At 39.5% G+C, this 18,848-nt stretch overlaps 1 protein-coding gene across 1 annotated transcript in view; it reads left to right on the top strand.

Moving 5' to 3' along the window:
• LOC124154001 (scavenger receptor class B member 1-like) overlaps positions 1-18,424 on the top strand; it is a 136,608-nt gene extending 118,184 nt beyond the window's left edge. The window contains exons 4-9 of the mRNA XM_046527468.1: positions 2,869-3,010; positions 4,908-5,111; positions 9,758-10,154; positions 10,581-10,699; positions 11,469-11,594; positions 15,937-18,424. Coding sequence (XP_046383424.1) covers positions 2,869-3,010; positions 4,908-5,111; positions 9,758-10,154; positions 10,581-10,699; positions 11,469-11,594; positions 15,937-16,278 — 1,330 coding nt within the window. The 3' untranslated portion in view covers positions 16,279-18,424. The remainder of the gene's footprint in view (positions 1-2,868; positions 3,011-4,907; positions 5,112-9,757; positions 10,155-10,580; positions 10,700-11,468; positions 11,595-15,936) is intronic.
• The last annotated feature ends 424 nt before the right edge of the window (positions 18,425-18,848 follow it).

The following is an 18,848-nucleotide window of genomic DNA, read 5'->3' as shown; positions in this document are numbered from 1 at the left end:
ACGCGAGCGGCTTTCGCCCAAAATCCATTTAATCATATCTGTCGGACAAAACCGAAATTGGAGCGCATATCCGAAGGTAGCACACCTTTATAGCCTCTCGAGAGGCCTTTTCATGGACCGTAGGCTCCTTTCCTGCGTTCTCGGATCTAAAAATATTTCACCACTTCTCTAAAAGTTGGTAACATCGATTTGTTTAACCCCGACGAGGCGCCTAATAAGGGACAAGTCGTCTCACTAAGCTTCCTTTATTACCTTCTACCATCTTCCGATTTATATTATCAAAGATAAATGACCTCCTAGCAGTATACGCGTGATGCATTTTGCTGAATTGGAGGCGTGGGAGGGGTAGAAGTGAGCGGGGAGGGGAGGGGATCGGCCTGCGGCTCTTGTATCCGCGACGCTGCGTGGGCGTTGGAATATTATCTCCGCGGGCGCGGACTCAAATTAGGCATTTTGTGGCTAAACGGTGGCAGATACGTCAAAATGCACGAAATTTTTGCCCTAGAAGGGCAGTAACTCGGCAAAATCTATAGGAAATGACCATAAAATACTATATTTTTCGAATTTCGACCTTCCCCCCCTAAATTGCATTTGAGCGAGGGTCAGGGGTTCACCTACAGGTCTCAAATTTTTCAGGCCTTATTTTTGATCGGTCCCACAACTTTTTTTCAATGGGCCAGATGGATTTGAAAAAAATCGATTTTTCCGATCCGCCCTAGTGTATGGGGAATCAATCATCACGATGCTTTCCCGAACGGGAAGATAAAGCGGTTAATAGTGCATGTCCAAACCAGTTTGACGTTCTCAAAGCTACCGATCTACGAGGTAGCATCGGGAGCATCACCTTCAGATGAGTCGGCATAATATATCTCCAAAGCAAGGAAGATCAGGTACTCAGGAAACGTACGGATTTCAAGAAAATACTATTATCACTGAAACTGCCCAATGAAAAGCACCAAATGACAGCATAATGCGCGATAGGAACTCAGTTGCGTGGTTATTTTTCGATCACATCTCATGATTCGAGTTGATCTGACCTCTAAATATCACACCCCAGTACGTATCTCCGTGACATGCCTAGTGTGCCCGTCAGCCTGTTTCATAGAGAACAATTAATTTCCCTCGCAGTCCGCGAGAATTTCGAGTCGATTCCTTCGGCTCGTATTCCGGTTTTGTCTTTCCGAGATTTTCCCGCCAGAAGACAAGAAAGTGCATTCCATCAGGATGCATATTACATCCGTGTATGCAGCTGACATCCTACTTCTTTTTTTATGTCGCAGCTTTCGCGGAGCGAATACTCGTCTTTTTTATACGCGCATGGTTGTATTCTAATTTACGAGTACCTACTTCTTTTAATCTGGAAAGCTCACCAAGTGGTTACCGTTGATTTAAACATAAATATGAAAAAGTTCTTCTCCAGTGATTGGTTTATAGTTTTGTATTTATTTAAATATATGGGCTGCAATAATTTTAATAGCGAACGAGGAAACTGTTAATTGCCGGCAGTTTAGCAGCATTTATGCGTTGCGTTTGGCAAATGATTGATGACAAATGATTTTTTTCATGATGAACTTCATCCTCGGTGTACAAACCTTCCAACAGTCCGCGCGACTGTATACAAGGTTACTTGTCATATGCGGAACTTGTAAGAATGCGGGAGCATTAAGCGTTTTACCTTTACGTGAGTTTGCAGCATCTGCATTTTAAGGCGATTTTTGTTTTGGTGACAAAATCTTTATAATTCTTTAAGCAATCCATGAAATTTTTCTGCTCTAGCGCCTTTCATTGACATCTTAGAATTACCCTCCTCAATGTGATTTTTATGTTCCCAATTCGTTTTGAATCTTTAATGTTCTCTGGATGCGAATGCCTTTTAAAGTTAGTGAAGCTAATTTATACCTTACAATTTTGAGGTGCTGGGATGTTATCCCTGCCGCCGTACTTTCTTCATAAGTGGGAGCTTACTTTGAATCAATGAAAGTATATGACAAAATTGAGTTCTTTGGGTTTTCATTTGCAACTTGATCCCTTGAAGTGGTTTTTATCATCATCGACCAACATTACTATTTTATATTGGAGTTTTAAATGCTATGGGTGTTTCATTTTATTTAAAAATCAAATTCATTGTCTTCCAATCTCCTCGAGATATTAGTTCAGGAAAATTTTCCATAGTCCTGAAGTTATTGGGCGAACAACGTTTGTTATTTAGCGTCCTTTCGTTGTTTGAATATTTTAAATTTTATTTTCCAAAGGTCCCAACGAGAAATCACATCACATTCTCACCGTTTTTATACGTATTTCAAAACAAGCCTTTATGTACTCTTACGCCAATGTAGAACGTGAATATGAAAATTTCGGATGATTTTTGTAAGGAGAATTTTTTAATTTGAAAATTTCTGTAAGATATGCGTAAAAAAAATGTGATGTCCATTGTAAGTATAGTGCAAAAGCACCTTAACTACTAATTTTAATGAAATTAGCCAATGTATATAGTGAAGTGAAGTCACATTACAACTGTTAAATGAATATGTATAACTCATCAGTTTTAATAAACCACAGTGGGCTCTAAAGGTTGGAAAACTTTTTTATGAAAAGTATTTTATATGTGAAATCTTCAACTATTACTATGCACTATTAAATCTTCAACTATGCACCCAAAATTCTCTTTCTAGCATCGAAGAATGTCTTTTATGAAATAAGTTATCTTCCAAGAGTTAGGAAACAGAGAAAAGCAATCTCGTACTTGTTATGGATAGCATAGTTGCTGCGCAAATCTAGCCCCTTAATGAGACTCCATACACATTTAGCTTTTTAGTAATTTACATCTAGTTGTCCTTATCTACAATTAATCTGTTCTTCATTCCACAGGGAAGACATGGAGAAGGTGAACATCGCGTTCCATGAAAACAATACGGTCACCTTCCAACACAAAAAGATCCTGCACTTCGTCCCGGAGTTGTCTTCTGGAAGCCGCGACACAACGGTTGTCGTCCCAAACATTCCCCTCCTGGTGAGTAGGCAACTCAATTTCACATCCCAAAGAAAAATCCTTACATATCGTACATTGAAGTTGATGTATCCTTATATGTATTGCAATGCGAGGATAGTTCTTGATAATTTTTATCCTTTTGTCAACAATTTTTAGATAAACAGCCATTTTTTGGAAAAGATAATTTTCTCCCATTTTTTCACTTATTTTTTAATCATTCATCTAACACTTTTTATTTCGAGATCTGTGAACAAAGAATTGGGACGGTGAATTACCCGAGTAATTATAGCTCTTTATAAAATGCATATGATATTTTAACTCGTTATTACTCAAAATCCACAAGTACTCTGGTATTTACTATTTACACGCCAATTCTCTTAAAAGAGTCATTTAAATTTAACGGCGATAGGTAAATCAATGCTGGTTACACTCGAGAGAGGATTTTCAAGTGTATTTCATTATTTTAAATTAAAATAGTTCGTAACTTATGTATCATATAAAATATTTTTTGTAATAGTCAAAAATAAGTCATTCTTAAAATAAGATCTATCGTCCGTATTTTTTCTTACATGCGACTTATGGCTCTTTTAAAAGTTACGCAAGCACATTGGAATTTTCGAAGTATTGCAAAGAGTGGACCATTGCCAAAATTTACCAGCAGATATATCGAAATTATGAAAATTTTGCCGTGAAAAGTTACAGAGGTCAAATTTTTAATTTTTAGATACAGGCAGATGCTGACTTAATTCTTCCCAATATAGTATTAAACTTTCAATGCGGTAGATTAAGTTAAAATTAAGTAATTCGTCCTGAAACAAGATCGGTCGAGCAGAAGTGATGAGTTCTTTTATGCAAAAGTTCTTTTTGTGATCAATCTAGGACCTACGGCTTGATTAAGTTCTATACAGTTCCAAATAAAGCCTAATTCGGCCATGGGTGAAATTTAAGTAAACCGATCTGTACAACTAAGCATGAATATATAGATAATATATTCGTTTAGCAGGAGAACTCTTCCTTGAGTGATCGTTTGAGAAAAATAATATCCAATCCCCTGGGTATTTACACGACCCATAACAGTGACTGAAAATGAGTGTTGAAAAGAAAGAACGCACCTCGTGGCTTCGTGGCGTGGCGTAGACTTTTTCATAATCCTTCGAATTTCATTATCTCCTCCATCTACTCACCATTTCCTCTGCTCATTGACAAAGATACTGTGAGGGGCGGTCTGGACAGGTCGGCGATCGCCGAGGGCCCCGAGCCTAGGGGGCCTCCGCAAAGCTCGCGTATATCGGTAAGCGAATATGAAAAGTGTAATAAAAAGACTCAAGAGTACTTGAACCAAATTTTTTTGCCGTTATAAAATTCTACGTTTTCATTGGTTGCTTTATTTATAACATACTCTCTGTAATAAGATTATTAAAAAAATAAAATAAAGTTGTCAGAAGATAAAAAATAACTTGATTCCTTTTTGAAAGGATTATTTGAAAAGGCTATTTTAGAGTTATTTTTAGATTTCAGCGCAGTTTCAAAGAAATAATACACTAAATAATAGATAATTGAACCATAATGCTGTATTAAATTTTATAAACTGTGAAATACTCACTTTTGATTATATTTTTTCTTAAGAAACTGCTATTTTTGTTAACTTTTATCTTTTTGAGTGCCAGAATAGCGTCTAAATCCATTTCTAGGCATGTAATTTCTTAAACATTATTCCTGAAGGAGGACCCCCGAATCCCCCTAGGTACCGGGGGCCCCGTCATGAGCCCCAGCCGAGGGCCCCCAATCAACCAGACCGCCCCTGGATACCGTTCTAATCAAATTGGCGTACCCAATCCACACCATTAAGCATGAAAATATTCGTTTCATGGGAGAGCTGTTTCTAGTGTGACCGTATGACTGTCTTTCTTCATGATAGACGCTGTCGACTCAGAGCAAGGAGTTGCCGCGGATCGTGCGCATGGGTCTTTCCCTGATGCTGCGCTCAATGAAGATGGAACCGTTCGTGCGCGTCACTCCGGAGCAGCTGGCCTTCGGATACGACGACACGCTGCTCACGCTCGCCTACCGATTCTTCCCGAGGCACCGGCGGCCTATGAGCAAGATGGGCCTGCTCATCGGGGTGAGTGTCGCATGAGAACATAAACATTTATTTTTGCAATGAAAGATGACGCACCTATTTTCTCAGTTTTACTAAAGGAAAAAATCCCAACAGACAATAAATTTCCTCAAACTTGATTACAATCAGTTTTGCAAATTTTTACACGCAACATCTCTGTACCCTGAGCTAATAAACAATGATCTTGCAATAAGAGACGAAGTACATCACAAGACATCGAAACAAGGTGGTTCGAAAAATAGTTTTACTGTCTATGGCTATGTTCTGGCTACAGTTTTTCGTCAGTGGCTTTGATGACCGCTTGAAATTTTTCAAATCGATCGAAAACACTGCGCGTTTTTGTTTTAAGTTTCATAGTTTTATGAAAAAAGTAAAAGAACTTCAATTTCTCCTGACGGCTTCTTGATATTGCAAGAATGATTTTATGGCTATCTAAGAGTTGTTTTACTTGGTACATTTATTTGCATCGCTCTTCGAACTTCGGTATCTACTCACCCCTTCTCCTGCTCATCGACAAAGCTGCCAATGTCGTCCAATGCGATTGGCGTACTTTTCGTCTGCGTGCCCTACCATTGCACAAAACTATGTGAAAGCCACAAATGCTTCAATTCTCACGCATAAACATGCGTATTATTTTAAAATAATAGAGATTATCAGCAGTGACGTCATGGCAAAATTAGCAGTGCCAGGACGCACATTCCTTAACTTTTTTTAGAAGTGAAATATTAATCTATTTTTTATTACAAGTTGATATTTAAATTTTATTACAAGTTTATTTGTTTTGGTTGCGAATGTATATATATTAGAAAATTTGAGGCAACAAAATTGGTAAAAGTGTTATTTGACTATTGCGTCTTTTGTTAATCAGTGCCGGAACAGCTTTCCGGCACCATAACATACTAATTGTCAGTTATGCTCTAGAGATCGACATTAAACGTTATTTTCTTTACTTCAGGACCTTTGGGAAACCTCATGATGTGAGTTTTCGAATTTCGGAGCTTTAACGAAGCGATTTGTTAATTAGATAGGGAGGCGAGATGTTAAAATAACAACTTGTATATCCTAGTATGTTACGAGTATCGCATTACTTATTTTATTTACTCTTGGACGTTTTGGGATACCCTCAGCCTCAACATCCACCTTCGAGCAAGACGGCAAGCCATCCTGAGCAACTTGATTGGAACTCTGTGGAGGTTTCTGTATTCAATTTACCTGAGTTGTAGCCGTTATTCCATTATTTTCGTGTTAGCGCTACTCTGTAGCCAGTTTCGTTGCTGTGTACTAGAGATGATCCCAATTTTTTTTCAATATCTCAGACCTTCAAGTCAGGCAAATCTCAGGAATTGAGTATAATGGAGTTATTTCACTAAATCTGTGAAAAATTGTTCTGAATTTTCGCCAATCTTTTAAGATTTGCAATTTTAGGTCATTTTTGTTAGAATTTTAAATAAAAGATAGAATGTGCACCACCTCATTTTTTGTAAGAAACTCGTGCCTACTTATTATCAAAATTCAAGTGCGAAGTACTCTACTCGATTAGCTACCCCAAACATTTCCATGATTTTTTTTACTTTCTGACTTTTTTTTAATTTGAGCAAAACTGAAAAAATTTATATCCGTAATTATCTCAAACGATTGAAATCAAAACATGTATCCTCATTGTTTGGCACACCGCACTACAAAACCTGCGGCGCGTGTCGGATTGATTTTACGGGAGGAGATATTCCTGTTACATTCAGCGATTTTCCCGTAAGGTTGATACAAAAAATAATGTAACTCTAAAGTTACAGCCTTATTTTCAGCTGTTGATGGCGTCAGTCAGAGTTCCGGTTCGTTCGTTTTTCGCACTTTCAGGGTACAGGGGCGCAGCCAGGAATTAAGGCTGGAGGGGTTTTAGGCGCAACTAGACCTGGTGTGTGTGGTATACCCGCCAGGATAAGAGGGAGGTGCGGGTCCCAGCCCCAGAAATTTTTTAAGATAAATGTTTCAAAATGGTGAGTTTTACGGCTTTCTGAGGGATATTTTATTAATCCTTACACTTTTCTATAATTATATTAATCAAATGAAGTAAAATGGAGGGGATCGGGTGGGTGTGGTGGCTAGAGTGTTGGCTTCCCACCCGGCGGGCTCGGGTTCAAATCCCGGCAGTGGCAGAGAATTTTCAGAGACTGCCCGATCCCTGCTTGAATGTTGTGTGGAGGACATTTCAAGCGCAACACTCCGTCCGTCAGATGGGACGTTAAGCCGTGGTCCCCTTGGCGCCTTTCGTTAAGAGCAGGCTAATGCCGACGCCGGGTTTCTCTCCACCCTTCCTTCCATACCCTTCCCTCATGGCGCAAATGACCTCAGCTGTCGGTCGCCTCCTCCAAATACCATACCAAGTAAAATGGATTAATCTTTAAAGTTTCTCTGAGCTCCGGGGGGGAGGGGTTTATCCCCCAAAACCCCCCCTCGCTGCGCCACTGTCAGGGTAAACCGCTCATCGAGGGAAATAATCCCCCTCTTTATTGTGGACATGAACGAGCCGCTCGAGAACGATGCCCGAGGACGAGGAGCGCCTGAGAATCGGTGGCACGTTCGGTAGGAGTGCGTGATGTCATCAACTTTTATGCGAAGGGATCTTAAGGCCGTCGATTTTTCTCCGCGAATAGCTCGATAAGTCGACGATGCGTGACGGATCGAAACGAAGAAAAATACGGTATATCTTTCTTTGTCAAACTCTTTAAAGCCCATTTTACATGGAGCATGTAATTGCTCAATCTAAAGTATGCAGGAATGTGCTTTTCGAAATGCATCATGTAAAAACGTGAATTTCATCTAGTTACTCGCGAATGCAGTGGCGTAACTATGGGGGAACGTGGGGATAGATCTCTCCCCCCAAAGCCTCAGAAAAATTAAAAAATATTTATAATTATTGACTATTTTACGTATAATAACTGCATATGCTTAAGTCCAATTTTTAATTCCAAAACGGTGTAAAATTTATTTCAGTTTTCAAATATTTTAACAGATTTTGCCTGGGGGGTAGGGGTCGCCACCCCAGTCCAACCCATCCCCCACCAATGCATATTCCTAGTTAAGCCACTGCGCGAATGCATGGTCACAGGGTGACAAAGTAGCCCCCGCTCTAATTCTAAAATGATTGCACGACCAATGGAGAAAAATATACAGCTAGAAGTTGTGCAATTGGGGATCGGGTGGGTGTGGTGGCTAGAGTGTTGGCTTCCCACCCGGCGGGCTCGGGTTCAAATCTCGGCAGTAGCAGAGAATTTTCAGAGACTGCCCGATCCCTGCTTGAATGTTGTGTGGAGGACATTTCAAGCGCAACACTCCGTCCGTCGGATGGGACGTTAAGCCGTGGTCCCCTTGGCGCCTTTCGTTAAGAGCAGGCTAATGCCGACGCCGGGTTTCTCTCCACCCTTCCTTACCTACCCTTCCCTCATGGCGCAAATGACCTCAGCTGTCGGTCGCCTCCTCCAAATATCATCATCAGTTGTGCAATTTCATACACCGCGTAAAACGTAGGCATCGCAATAGACAGTAAAAAATATTGGTTAGCAATCCCATTTACTGACGGGCGTCCATAGCCGAAACGTTGCTTTTTTCCATTGCCTAATCTTGGATGGATTTGCTGTAGGAAAAAAGTAATTGTTGGTAAGTTTTGCATTTTCATGAATGTGATCGTTTTTTTTTGTTAATATGCGTGATATTTTATGGCCTTGTGGTGTGCATGCGGCGGTCCTCTTGCAGTGGCGTAGCTAAGATCTGGGGGGTCCGGACCCCCATCAAAATATTACAATACAATTACTTTCCTTCATAAAAGAAAACAAAATGTGAAGATACTAAATTTGCAAAAGATTTCTTTGACAAAGGAAGTTTTTTTCGATTGTGAAAAGTGTAAAAATAGTTTATAACCCTCTAATTAGTACCCTGTTTATCAAAAGTTTTCCCCCTGGTTTTGGACCCACCCCCCGAACTAAATTTCTGTCTACACCACTTTCCTCCTGCATGCCGCTTACTGGTGACTGATCAGCGATCGACATTTATCGCATCATAGCGTATCATACGTCATTTATCGCATGCAAAGCGTAAAATGAGACGGTGTGTTTTGTGTTGCCTACCCCACAAAACTACTTTCGGGGACATGATAAAAGGTCATTTCCTCGATAATTTTAAGAAATATAGTTGACGTATTTGGTCTAAAATATCAATCAAAGTCCAAAGTTATACCCCCGTGCAAAAAACGAGTGCTCGCTCCAACAAAATTTAAATTATATACATTTTTTACGTTTTTCGTTAAAAATTTCGAAATTTTAAGGCAAAATGGTGAACGGTAGATATAGACCGATTTGTTAAAAAAAATCATATTTGAAATACCATCCGATTAAACTTAACTTTTGCCGGGTTTTACGATGCACTACTCTAAAAAGTGGCAAAACAAGGCACTGTATTGATCACCTCCTGCCAAACATCCTGGAGGTGGCCTGCAGTGTATTATGTAGATGTAGAAACGTTTGAAGGCCGTGGTGACCCGGCAGCTCTTGAAAATCATTCTCCTCGAAAGCAACAAGTCAAATTACCTCCATGCTCATTGTTGACACCTTCCCCTTCGAATTTGTGACCGATTTCCCACGTTCTTTACTCCGCAGCGCAATGGCACCATCAACGACGTGACCACCATCTTCACGGGACACTCTTCGATGACGGAGTTCGGCCTCATGAACCGCCTCAATGGGCTTGACCGGCTGCCCATGTGGGACCGTCACCCTTGCGACTCCCTCCGCGCCTCCGAGGGGTCCTTCTTCCCCCCTCGCCACTTCACTCACGAGGACGTGGTCAACGTGTGGGACAAGGACCTCTGCCGGGTGCTGCCGCTGCAGTTCCGCGGCAATGAGGCCAAGGAGGGCATCTCGGTGGGACACTACACGCCTCCAGAGGATGTCTTTGCAGACCCAAGCGTGCGGCCAGAGAACGGATGCTTCTGCCCAGGAGAGAATGGGGAGTGCCCTCCATCCGGTCTGCAAAATATCGCGCCGTGCCAATACGGTAAGAATCTTATTGCCGATGTACTGTTTATTATACGTATCATATACGGATCTAGGGGGGGCACGGGGGCACGTGCCCCCCTCCCCCAGACCCTTAAATATATGGAAGAGTTAAATAAAGTCCCATTATCATTGTGTTCGTTTTGTATTACGAGGTATCTTTGTGCCCCCCCCAAGAACAAAATCCTGGATACGGCCCTGCTTGTGCCTTGCTCCGGCTCCTGCTCTGAGCTAGCTGAAATTCATGATGGCTTTTAATTGGAATCATTAAATCTATTAATAGTAAAATTAAAGAATATTTTAGCTCGAAGACTTCCTTTTTCTCCCATCCTTATATTAGGGAGAAATCTGCTTGTTTTATTGAAAATTGATGTTCCTTTCCATGCCGTGCTCTCATTTAACACTGTATGTTCTTTTTTGTTCACAGAGGCTCCCGTGTACTTGTCATTCCCTCACTTCTATCGAGCCGACCCTAAGCTTCTCGATGCTGTTGAAGGACTGGAGCCAGACCAAAAGAAACATGAAACCTACTTTAAGATTCAACCGGTGAGTGAAATTGTAACCCATACAAATCCAGATTTCCAGTATGGCTAGTGTATGCAATTGCCTAAGGGTCTCAAGGCCTTTGGGGCCATTTCTTCTCTTCTCCCCCCTTCCTCTGATGGGCCTTTTCACACTGGCCCTTAAGTGTATTGACCAGAGACTTCTTTTACTAACATCCTACTCTTCTTTCCCTAATGTTATTTCAATATAAAAGTTCACAAGTAAGTTAGCTGATTGAAATGTACCCATATTGATGCTTTTGGTTTGCTCCTCATTTTTTAGTTATTCTTCTGCAATTATCGTTATATAAATATGATAATGGAGAGCCTGAGGTATGAAACCTCAGGTGCTTCCATATATATTCGGAACTTTTCTTTGAAAGCATTTTTATGAATTGAAATTTTTTATTGTGCTAATTATAGGAACTTATCAATTTTAACTCAAATCAGCGGTCAAGGATTCCTACATAAAGTTAGGTTCTTTTATTCATTGAAAAGATATCATTCTCAAATGTTGAACCATGCATGCGAAATTTCTTCACAAGTGAGATAAAAAGATGAACCTTCTATCTAAGTATGTGTCTCTATAGTCAAGTCCCTGTTTTAGCATTCAAATTTCAAATCACTGTGTCAGCCAGACCTCGTAAAATAAGTCTTTTTTTAGTTTTTTATTTTTGTTCTTAAATTCAACTTGGGGCCACTTACTTGGGGATGATTCCATGTTTTCCTGTACAAAAGTCCATAATGGGATGATGTAATTTTATTTTTTTTAGAAACTTGGTGTGCCACTTGAAGCTCAGGTCAGAGTGCAGATGAACCTCAAAGTGGAAAAGGTGACTGGAATTCAAGCGGTGGCTAAGTTCCCAGACATTGTGTTCCCGATTATTTGGGTTGAAGAGGTAAGTTTTGGTTTCCAAATGAACTTATTAAATGTTCAAATGCATAATAAGTATTATTTATAAAAAACAGAATAATCTTAATACTACATATAATCTTTCTGCAGCTGAAATACACAATAGAAAATTAGAGGTAATAACCATGCAGGAATAAGACTATCAACCGATATGTGTGTGTTTATCATTGTGGTATGGATTTTATGTTTAATTTCCTTTACTCCTTTCTGAATTAAGCTAAAACTAGCTGGTGGATATTTAATTTATCCCTTGCCATCATCATCCGCAATCCTTAGTTTGGTTTGTCCCAGCTCTCCACTCAGTTTTCTTATCACCTAATCTTTTCACAATTAATCATTTTTTCACTTTCACATCCTTCAATAACTGTTCCATGTATTTTACCTGAGTTCCTCCTTTTCTAACCTTGCCACCTCAATTTGTATCCTTACTATACTTGTATCTCCAGAATGTCATCATCAGACCATCATGCATAATAAAATGTGGCTAATTAAATTAATCCTTACAGTTTTCATTAGACTTCTACTCTCTCTTACTTTCCTCAGTACTACCTCATTCAATACTACCCTAGCAGCATACTGATATCAGCTTGATATCACTTTTACATCATTAAAAATCACTTATTAGTCAAAATGATATCGACTGCCGATATCGGCATTTGGTCAAAAATGATAACATTTGCTGATATATAAGTGACGTATGCTGCCGATATCAAAGTGATATATGACTGACTATAAAAGGATATCTTACCTGACTATAATATGATATAAAAAGGACTTAAGAAGCTGATGTCAAAGTGATACAAAACTGACAATAAAAGGATATCTTACCTGACTACATATAATATGATATGAAAAGGACTTCAGAATCTGATGTCAAATTGATATTTGTCGCACATAATTAAACAATCAACAACTTTCTGAATTCCAAGCATTTGGCCAGGTGTAAGGTAGGAAGGCTCCTTTTAATCCACCAATGCAATTGCACCACTTTCAAAACCATGAGTGCACAAAATATGAATATATTCATATGATAGCTATAGCTATCCCAATATTAATACCTATAGGTTACAGTTGAGGTGGGATCATAATTTATCGCAGTGCCTTGGAGGTATGCACTACCTCACAGCGATAACACGTCTGAGGTCTGATATGCATTGACAAGTGGCTTTTAGATGTTCATCAATTATTTTTTAACATTGACTGTCAATCTGGTAAAATAAAATCTAACATTGAAGAGCAGCCTTTAACCCTTTTAGAGTGCCGAGCCGATGTATCGGCTTTTGCTGCACAGGTAAAAAGTGTGGTGGGCCAATATAATGGCTCTTACGTAGTCCATTATTTAATTTGCTATAACTTATTACATTGCTATAACTTATTTCAGCAAACATAAAAATATTTTGTCAATAATAACCAGTTTAACTTCATCAATTAAAAAAACACATATGTATGTATATATGTAATAAAATAGCTTTATAGTTATTTTTTTTCGTAGTTGCTACATTTCATTTTATGAAAATACACTCCACATTTCTTGCCAGTACCTCAGGAAGAAGGATAGCACTTAGAGGGTTAAAAGTACTATCATTTCAATTTTCCAGAAATTTAGGGGTGTAGGCAGATGCCCCTCATACCTTCATCCACCTCTGCTCAGTCTGCAAAATAGTAAAGACTTCACAAATAGTATTAAATGGAACATAGGTACCATCCTAGATTTAAAATTTTCCAGCACAAGACAGAAAAGTAGGCAGTTCCTGAAAGGGATCTAGTATTTGTGATTCACAGCTTGATAAAAATTAGTCTGAGCTAATTAAATCCTCTTCGATTTTTTCTTAGGCCATGAATATAATTTGATCATTGCATTTCAGATTCACCTGTGACTAAATTGTCTTATATGTTCCGAATCTTTTTAACTGTAGCCATCCAAGCCAGCATCTCTATTTTCCTATTGTCTCTCTTTTTCCGTACAATTCCTATGTTCCCCTGCCTCAGTGGTGTAACTATGGGGGGGGGGATGAGGGGACGTATCCTTCTCCAAAGCCTTCAATCAAAATCAAAAAATTATTTGAAAATCTTGTCTGGATTTGATATATAACAACTGCATCTGCTAAAAGTTAAATTTCAAGTGCCAAAATGATATAAAATGCATTTTCAGGCATGTACCGTATAAGCGCGTGTAAGAGGCGCACCTTTTTTTCCCAGACATTGCAGCCAAAAATGGGGGTGCGCCTCTTACACAAACTTCTTATCTTCCCCCCCCCCCTCCCCTACCGGTCGCAAGTCCAAGGGGAACTGAGTGGCCTTGGTTTTTAGCGTGAGTCAGTCATCTGAAACCCTGGGTCAAAATTAAGCGGCAGGCAGGGGAGTTTCTCCCTTAGTGACGTATTTTTAAAATGCACCTGTTTGAATTTCTTGTAAGCATCGCGCCGTCACGTCGGTACCCCAGAGGTGAACATTGAAAAGATCGCGCGGGGTGATTCGCTCCGGAACGCGCGCTAAATTTACTGCCACGAGTGAGCATCCCACGGCATTTATACTGCATGTAGTAATCGCTTATCTAACGTATAGAAACGCGTAGTTTTGAAGGACATACCTAGTTAATATACCTAGTGAACATCTGTCTTGCCGAGCAATTTCCATTGCGCTGAGCCCCCGATTTTTCAAAAATTATCTTCAGACGCTAATATGAGGATTTTTGAACCTGAAAATTATATTGGTGTCAAAACCTACGGTTTAAAAAATTCGAACGAGTATGTTCATTGTTGGACTAGCGCTGAAGGAGAGGTCGAGGGGAAGGAGCGCGCTCCCTCCCCTCCGTATTTCAAGCTACGAGGCTATGAGCGAAGGAGCAAGGGAAGAACACGTCCGATCTTGCATGTGACGTCGTTGCCTTTAAAGCGAAGGGGCGAAGGCGCAGCAATGTGACGTACGCAGATTGCGTTGCCTTAAGTTTCCAGTCCGTCTCGTCTTGTTTGAAAGCGCTTATGCTACGCTTGTTTCTTCCGAAATTGTGCTGTTAGGACTATGCTGAATATTAGTAGCCTTGTTTTAGCTATAAATCTTTGTGTAAATCAATTAGAGCTCAAAAAACTTAAATGCTGTCAGATATACGTCGCGTTAGGTCTAATTCTTCTTAGAGCCTCGTGCGTGTCATACAATTACTGAAAGATATCGAGATATCTTCGAGCTCAGAAGGTGACTCACCTAGCATTTGACCTCCAGAAACTCGGAGAATTGAAACTGGTAGACTGAAAAAGGTCAGTTGATGAGATGGGGTAGGGATGAAACACGTTTCTATTGGTCCCCTGTTTCCTATAATAATAATAATTTCCTATTTTCCTGTGGAGTCTCGGAAAGGAAAAAAACGGCAGAGGCATTGGCTGATGGAGGGCCGAGTGTAGTTCCGTCAGGTCTCTTGCACACATACCGATTTTGGACGGCCGGTAAAATATCGGCTGATATTTTACCGGCGAAGCGATGCTTGCACTCACGCCGGATTTTTACCGGTCAAACGATAAGTTGCTATGTTTTTGAGCCGGCGCCGGCGATCCACAGTGACAATGGCCGGCAGCTAACCGGCATTTTGCCGGTGCCGGCGCGTGTTCGGTACGTGTGCAAGCTCCAATGCTCTCCCATTGTTCACTATTGGAATGTGGACGGCCGATATTTTACCGGCCGTCCAAAATCGGTGCGTGTGCAAGGGGCCTTAAATCTACGACGTGGTCATTATCCTACGGCGCTCAGATTGCCCCGATTGTTGTCCAATCTCTTGGGAAGGTTCATGCTATGTGCCTGTTGTGTTTTGCCTTAAAAATTTCAACGGCTGCAATTCTATTGCAATACTCCTGCGAGAGCTTTTAAACAAAATTGTTCGTGAGTAGGACAAGCAACGTAGAGCAATGCGGTACGCGAAGAGAGGATCGGAACTCTTTCTACTCCCTCTTATGCCGCTATTACCGCCACAGTTATCAAAATTTCCTCTTTCAAATAGTACTGAAAGAGGAAATTTCGATAACTGTCGAAATTCCAGGCATACGTATGCAACACCGCACGATAGGATAAAAAAAAATGCCGCAAATTTTTTTTTCTTTAAAGCTTCCTTCCTCAAAATAGGGGTGCGCCTCTTACACGTGTGCGCCTCTTACACACGCTTATACGGTAATTTTTAAAAAAAATTCCTGAAATCCCCATTTTCTGGGGGGGTAGCCCCCACTAAACCCCCACATCCCCCCAAAACCCCCATATCTCCCCCCAAAGCTCTCTCATCCCCCCCAAAGCATATTCCTAGTTATGCCACTGCCCTGCCTGATAACTATCCTTTCTCCTTTCAGGGCGTCGCACACCTCACAAATGAAATACATTGGTGGATTTACTTGGCAACGACCTTCTCCGACATAGCGGCACCCCTCGTGATTTATGGAATCATAGCAGTGGGGTCCCTCTTCCTGCTTGTGGCTTTGGCTGGTGCATATCGAGACGTGGTTTTCACCCCAGAGAACATAGAGCGAGGGAAACAGACATTACGCCGTGGGAGTAGTTTCATTGTTAATGGACAGCATAGGCTCCTTATCCTAAGGGACAGTTATTCTCTCCTAGAAAATAGGCATCAAACCGTTTCACCGACAAATGTGGTTAGTGATGCTGCATCCTCGGATGCTGATCCCGAGGCTTGAGTGCGTGGTTCCTGATTCATCACTGCAGATCAAGCAATAGGAGGATTGCGAAATTATCTAAGAAACTCTGGTCAGATGATTTCCTCTGCAGACTAAGGTGCTGATATGTGATGGAGAAGTGTTAAGTAGGTTATTTAACAACACAAGGGACTTCAAGAGACGCTCGTTGTAATGAAGCAGCAGAAGTGGCTGGCCACACTTTCTGGAAAAAGTGGGCAAAATGAATGATAAATAGGGTTCAAAGTATTTTATGAGCTGTATGGGCTTTAAGTATATTTTGGTTTGTATGGAATCTTAAGCCTGTTCTTCTTTCAGATAATCCCATTATAATAATTTACCTTTCAATATCTTTAAATGTCTGTCACGTATCACACAACTTGCTCATCTTTGAAATTTGAGATCAAGTTGTTTGGAGCTGTTGCAATATTGCAGATATTAAGTCCCAAGGATGTATTTCCTTTTTTTCTCGTGTTTGTGATTGAAAATGTATTATTATTCCAACTGAAGGTTTTTTTTCCAGCTTCATGAGCCAACATCATTTTACAATAATGCAAAATAGGTTCTCATCTCCACTGGCTTCTTCGTCTGCTCCTTATTTTTTAGTTACTTAAGAGGCATATATCATTATAAAAAATTATAATTAGGTGAGACCTCAGATGCTGCCACCAATTTGTTCTGAAATTGTCTGAAATCAATTTAATAAATTAACATTTTTTTGTACTTTTGCCCAAAATGGAATACTCAATTTTAAATCAAATTAGCGGTCAAGGATCCCTACTTAAAGTTACTTTTATTCATTGAAAAATTCTTATTCTCAACTATTCAGACGAAAGTCAGGGAAAGTTCTTCTTCAGCGTAGAATTTTCAGTGGCAGTCTAATTATCAGCTTCAATTAGAGCTAAATATTTATGGAGTATATTTTTTTATTTTCATTGATTTTAACAGCAAGTAAATCACAAGGCTGCAGCCAGATAAATTTTTGGGTTTCAATTTAGGTGGAGTACACTTTTGAGAGGATATGTCCAAATATGTGAGGGGGGTTTGAACCTCCTTTGCTCAATTAGGCCATTGAAATGTAATCCAATAGCAGAATAGGAAGAGTTTTATTGAGGTGTGTAATTCAAAAATGCATTGATTTTTTTAAATTCCAAAATTCGCTATTTTACTATCCTGGCTCTTTGCAACATTACATACTTTCGATAGATTATTTGGGCCTTAAATGAAGTTCAAAAAAGTCATAAAACTGGTTTGAGAGGGTTTTATTTCAGACCATGGGTAACTTAGTGGATGATTTCAGAGCTCCAACCATGTTTATGGTGTTATTTTTGTGGCAAAAATGTGAGTAACATTCTGGAATAAAACGTAGGTAATCATGCTGAACCAAAGAGGACAATGTCTGTATTAATGTTCTTTAGGCTATCCTCATAAGCATTCTTCACAGACTACAAGGGCATCAGGGTATCCCTCTGGCTTAGGGACAATGGGATATCAAGATTTGATGCAGTACATGTTGGCATAGTGTTGAAGAGGAGACATTATACTGTAGTGCCTTGAGCATGAAAGCAGATAATATAAGACAATTATGCATGTACTTCAAACTCCCTTGGGAGATGAAAAGATTGCAGCTCAACAAGCATTTATGACCTGATGTCCCAGACAAATAGTTGTATTTAGTACAGTAACTGTAAGACATTATGCATTTCCTCCATACGGGTTTATTGTGTTAATTTGCTTTGATATTGGAGAATATAAAAGATGGTAATGTTTCAGTTGTTTCAGCAAAGCAAAAGTCCAATGTACCAATAGAAACACCTTGCTCATAGTATTATTTTTCAAGTGAATGATATGTATTTCTCATATTGTTTGAAATGTTATTGGATTTTGTCTTTTTATATTTGAACAGTAAGTCAAGTATAGTTGACAGCCATGATAGATCATTAAAAGCTGTTCACCAATGTTAAACGTGTATTATGATTTTCATCACCATGCAAAAGGTTGTTTATAATAATCAGATAAATAAATTTGCTATTACATATATGTTAATAAACTGTGGTAATGGGTGTACAAATTAAGTTTTACATTGTGAATCGTTAATATTTCTCAGGCCTGTTTTTATATGTATAATAAACTCATTATTACAGTTTTATTGTGATTTATCATGAAGAAATGCCAGTGAGAATACCGTTGATAACCTTGAATAAACCTTACCTCTTTTTACATTTACCAGCTTATTAATGTTAAATAGAATTAATTTTGTCATTCATTTAGCTCGTTTCTCAGGCGAAGTTCCAACTCTTTTCCATTATCCTTGCACTTTTTTATAATGTCCTTACACTACATGGCTTACAAGAGAATATCAGCTGTTCTGGTTGAGGGCTAGCAATCCTTGATGTGATGCATTCCAACTACTAACAATAGAGTGGTTTCCTATTTTTTTTAACTGCCTTAATCGAAAGATTATAACTCCTGGAGTATGTATTTCACGCTTTTAGATTTTTATATGATGATATCCATTTTTCACAACTAAATGAAAAGTGAAAATTTTGAAGCCTGCAAAGACGTGAGAGCTA

The sequence above is a fragment of the Ischnura elegans genome, chromosome 2 (genome assembly GCF_921293095.1).
Source record: "Ischnura elegans chromosome 2, ioIscEleg1.1, whole genome shotgun sequence".
NCBI classification, from domain to species: domain Eukaryota; kingdom Metazoa; phylum Arthropoda; class Insecta; order Odonata; family Coenagrionidae; genus Ischnura; species Ischnura elegans.
This window is presented reverse-complemented; position numbering and strand designations above follow the sequence as displayed.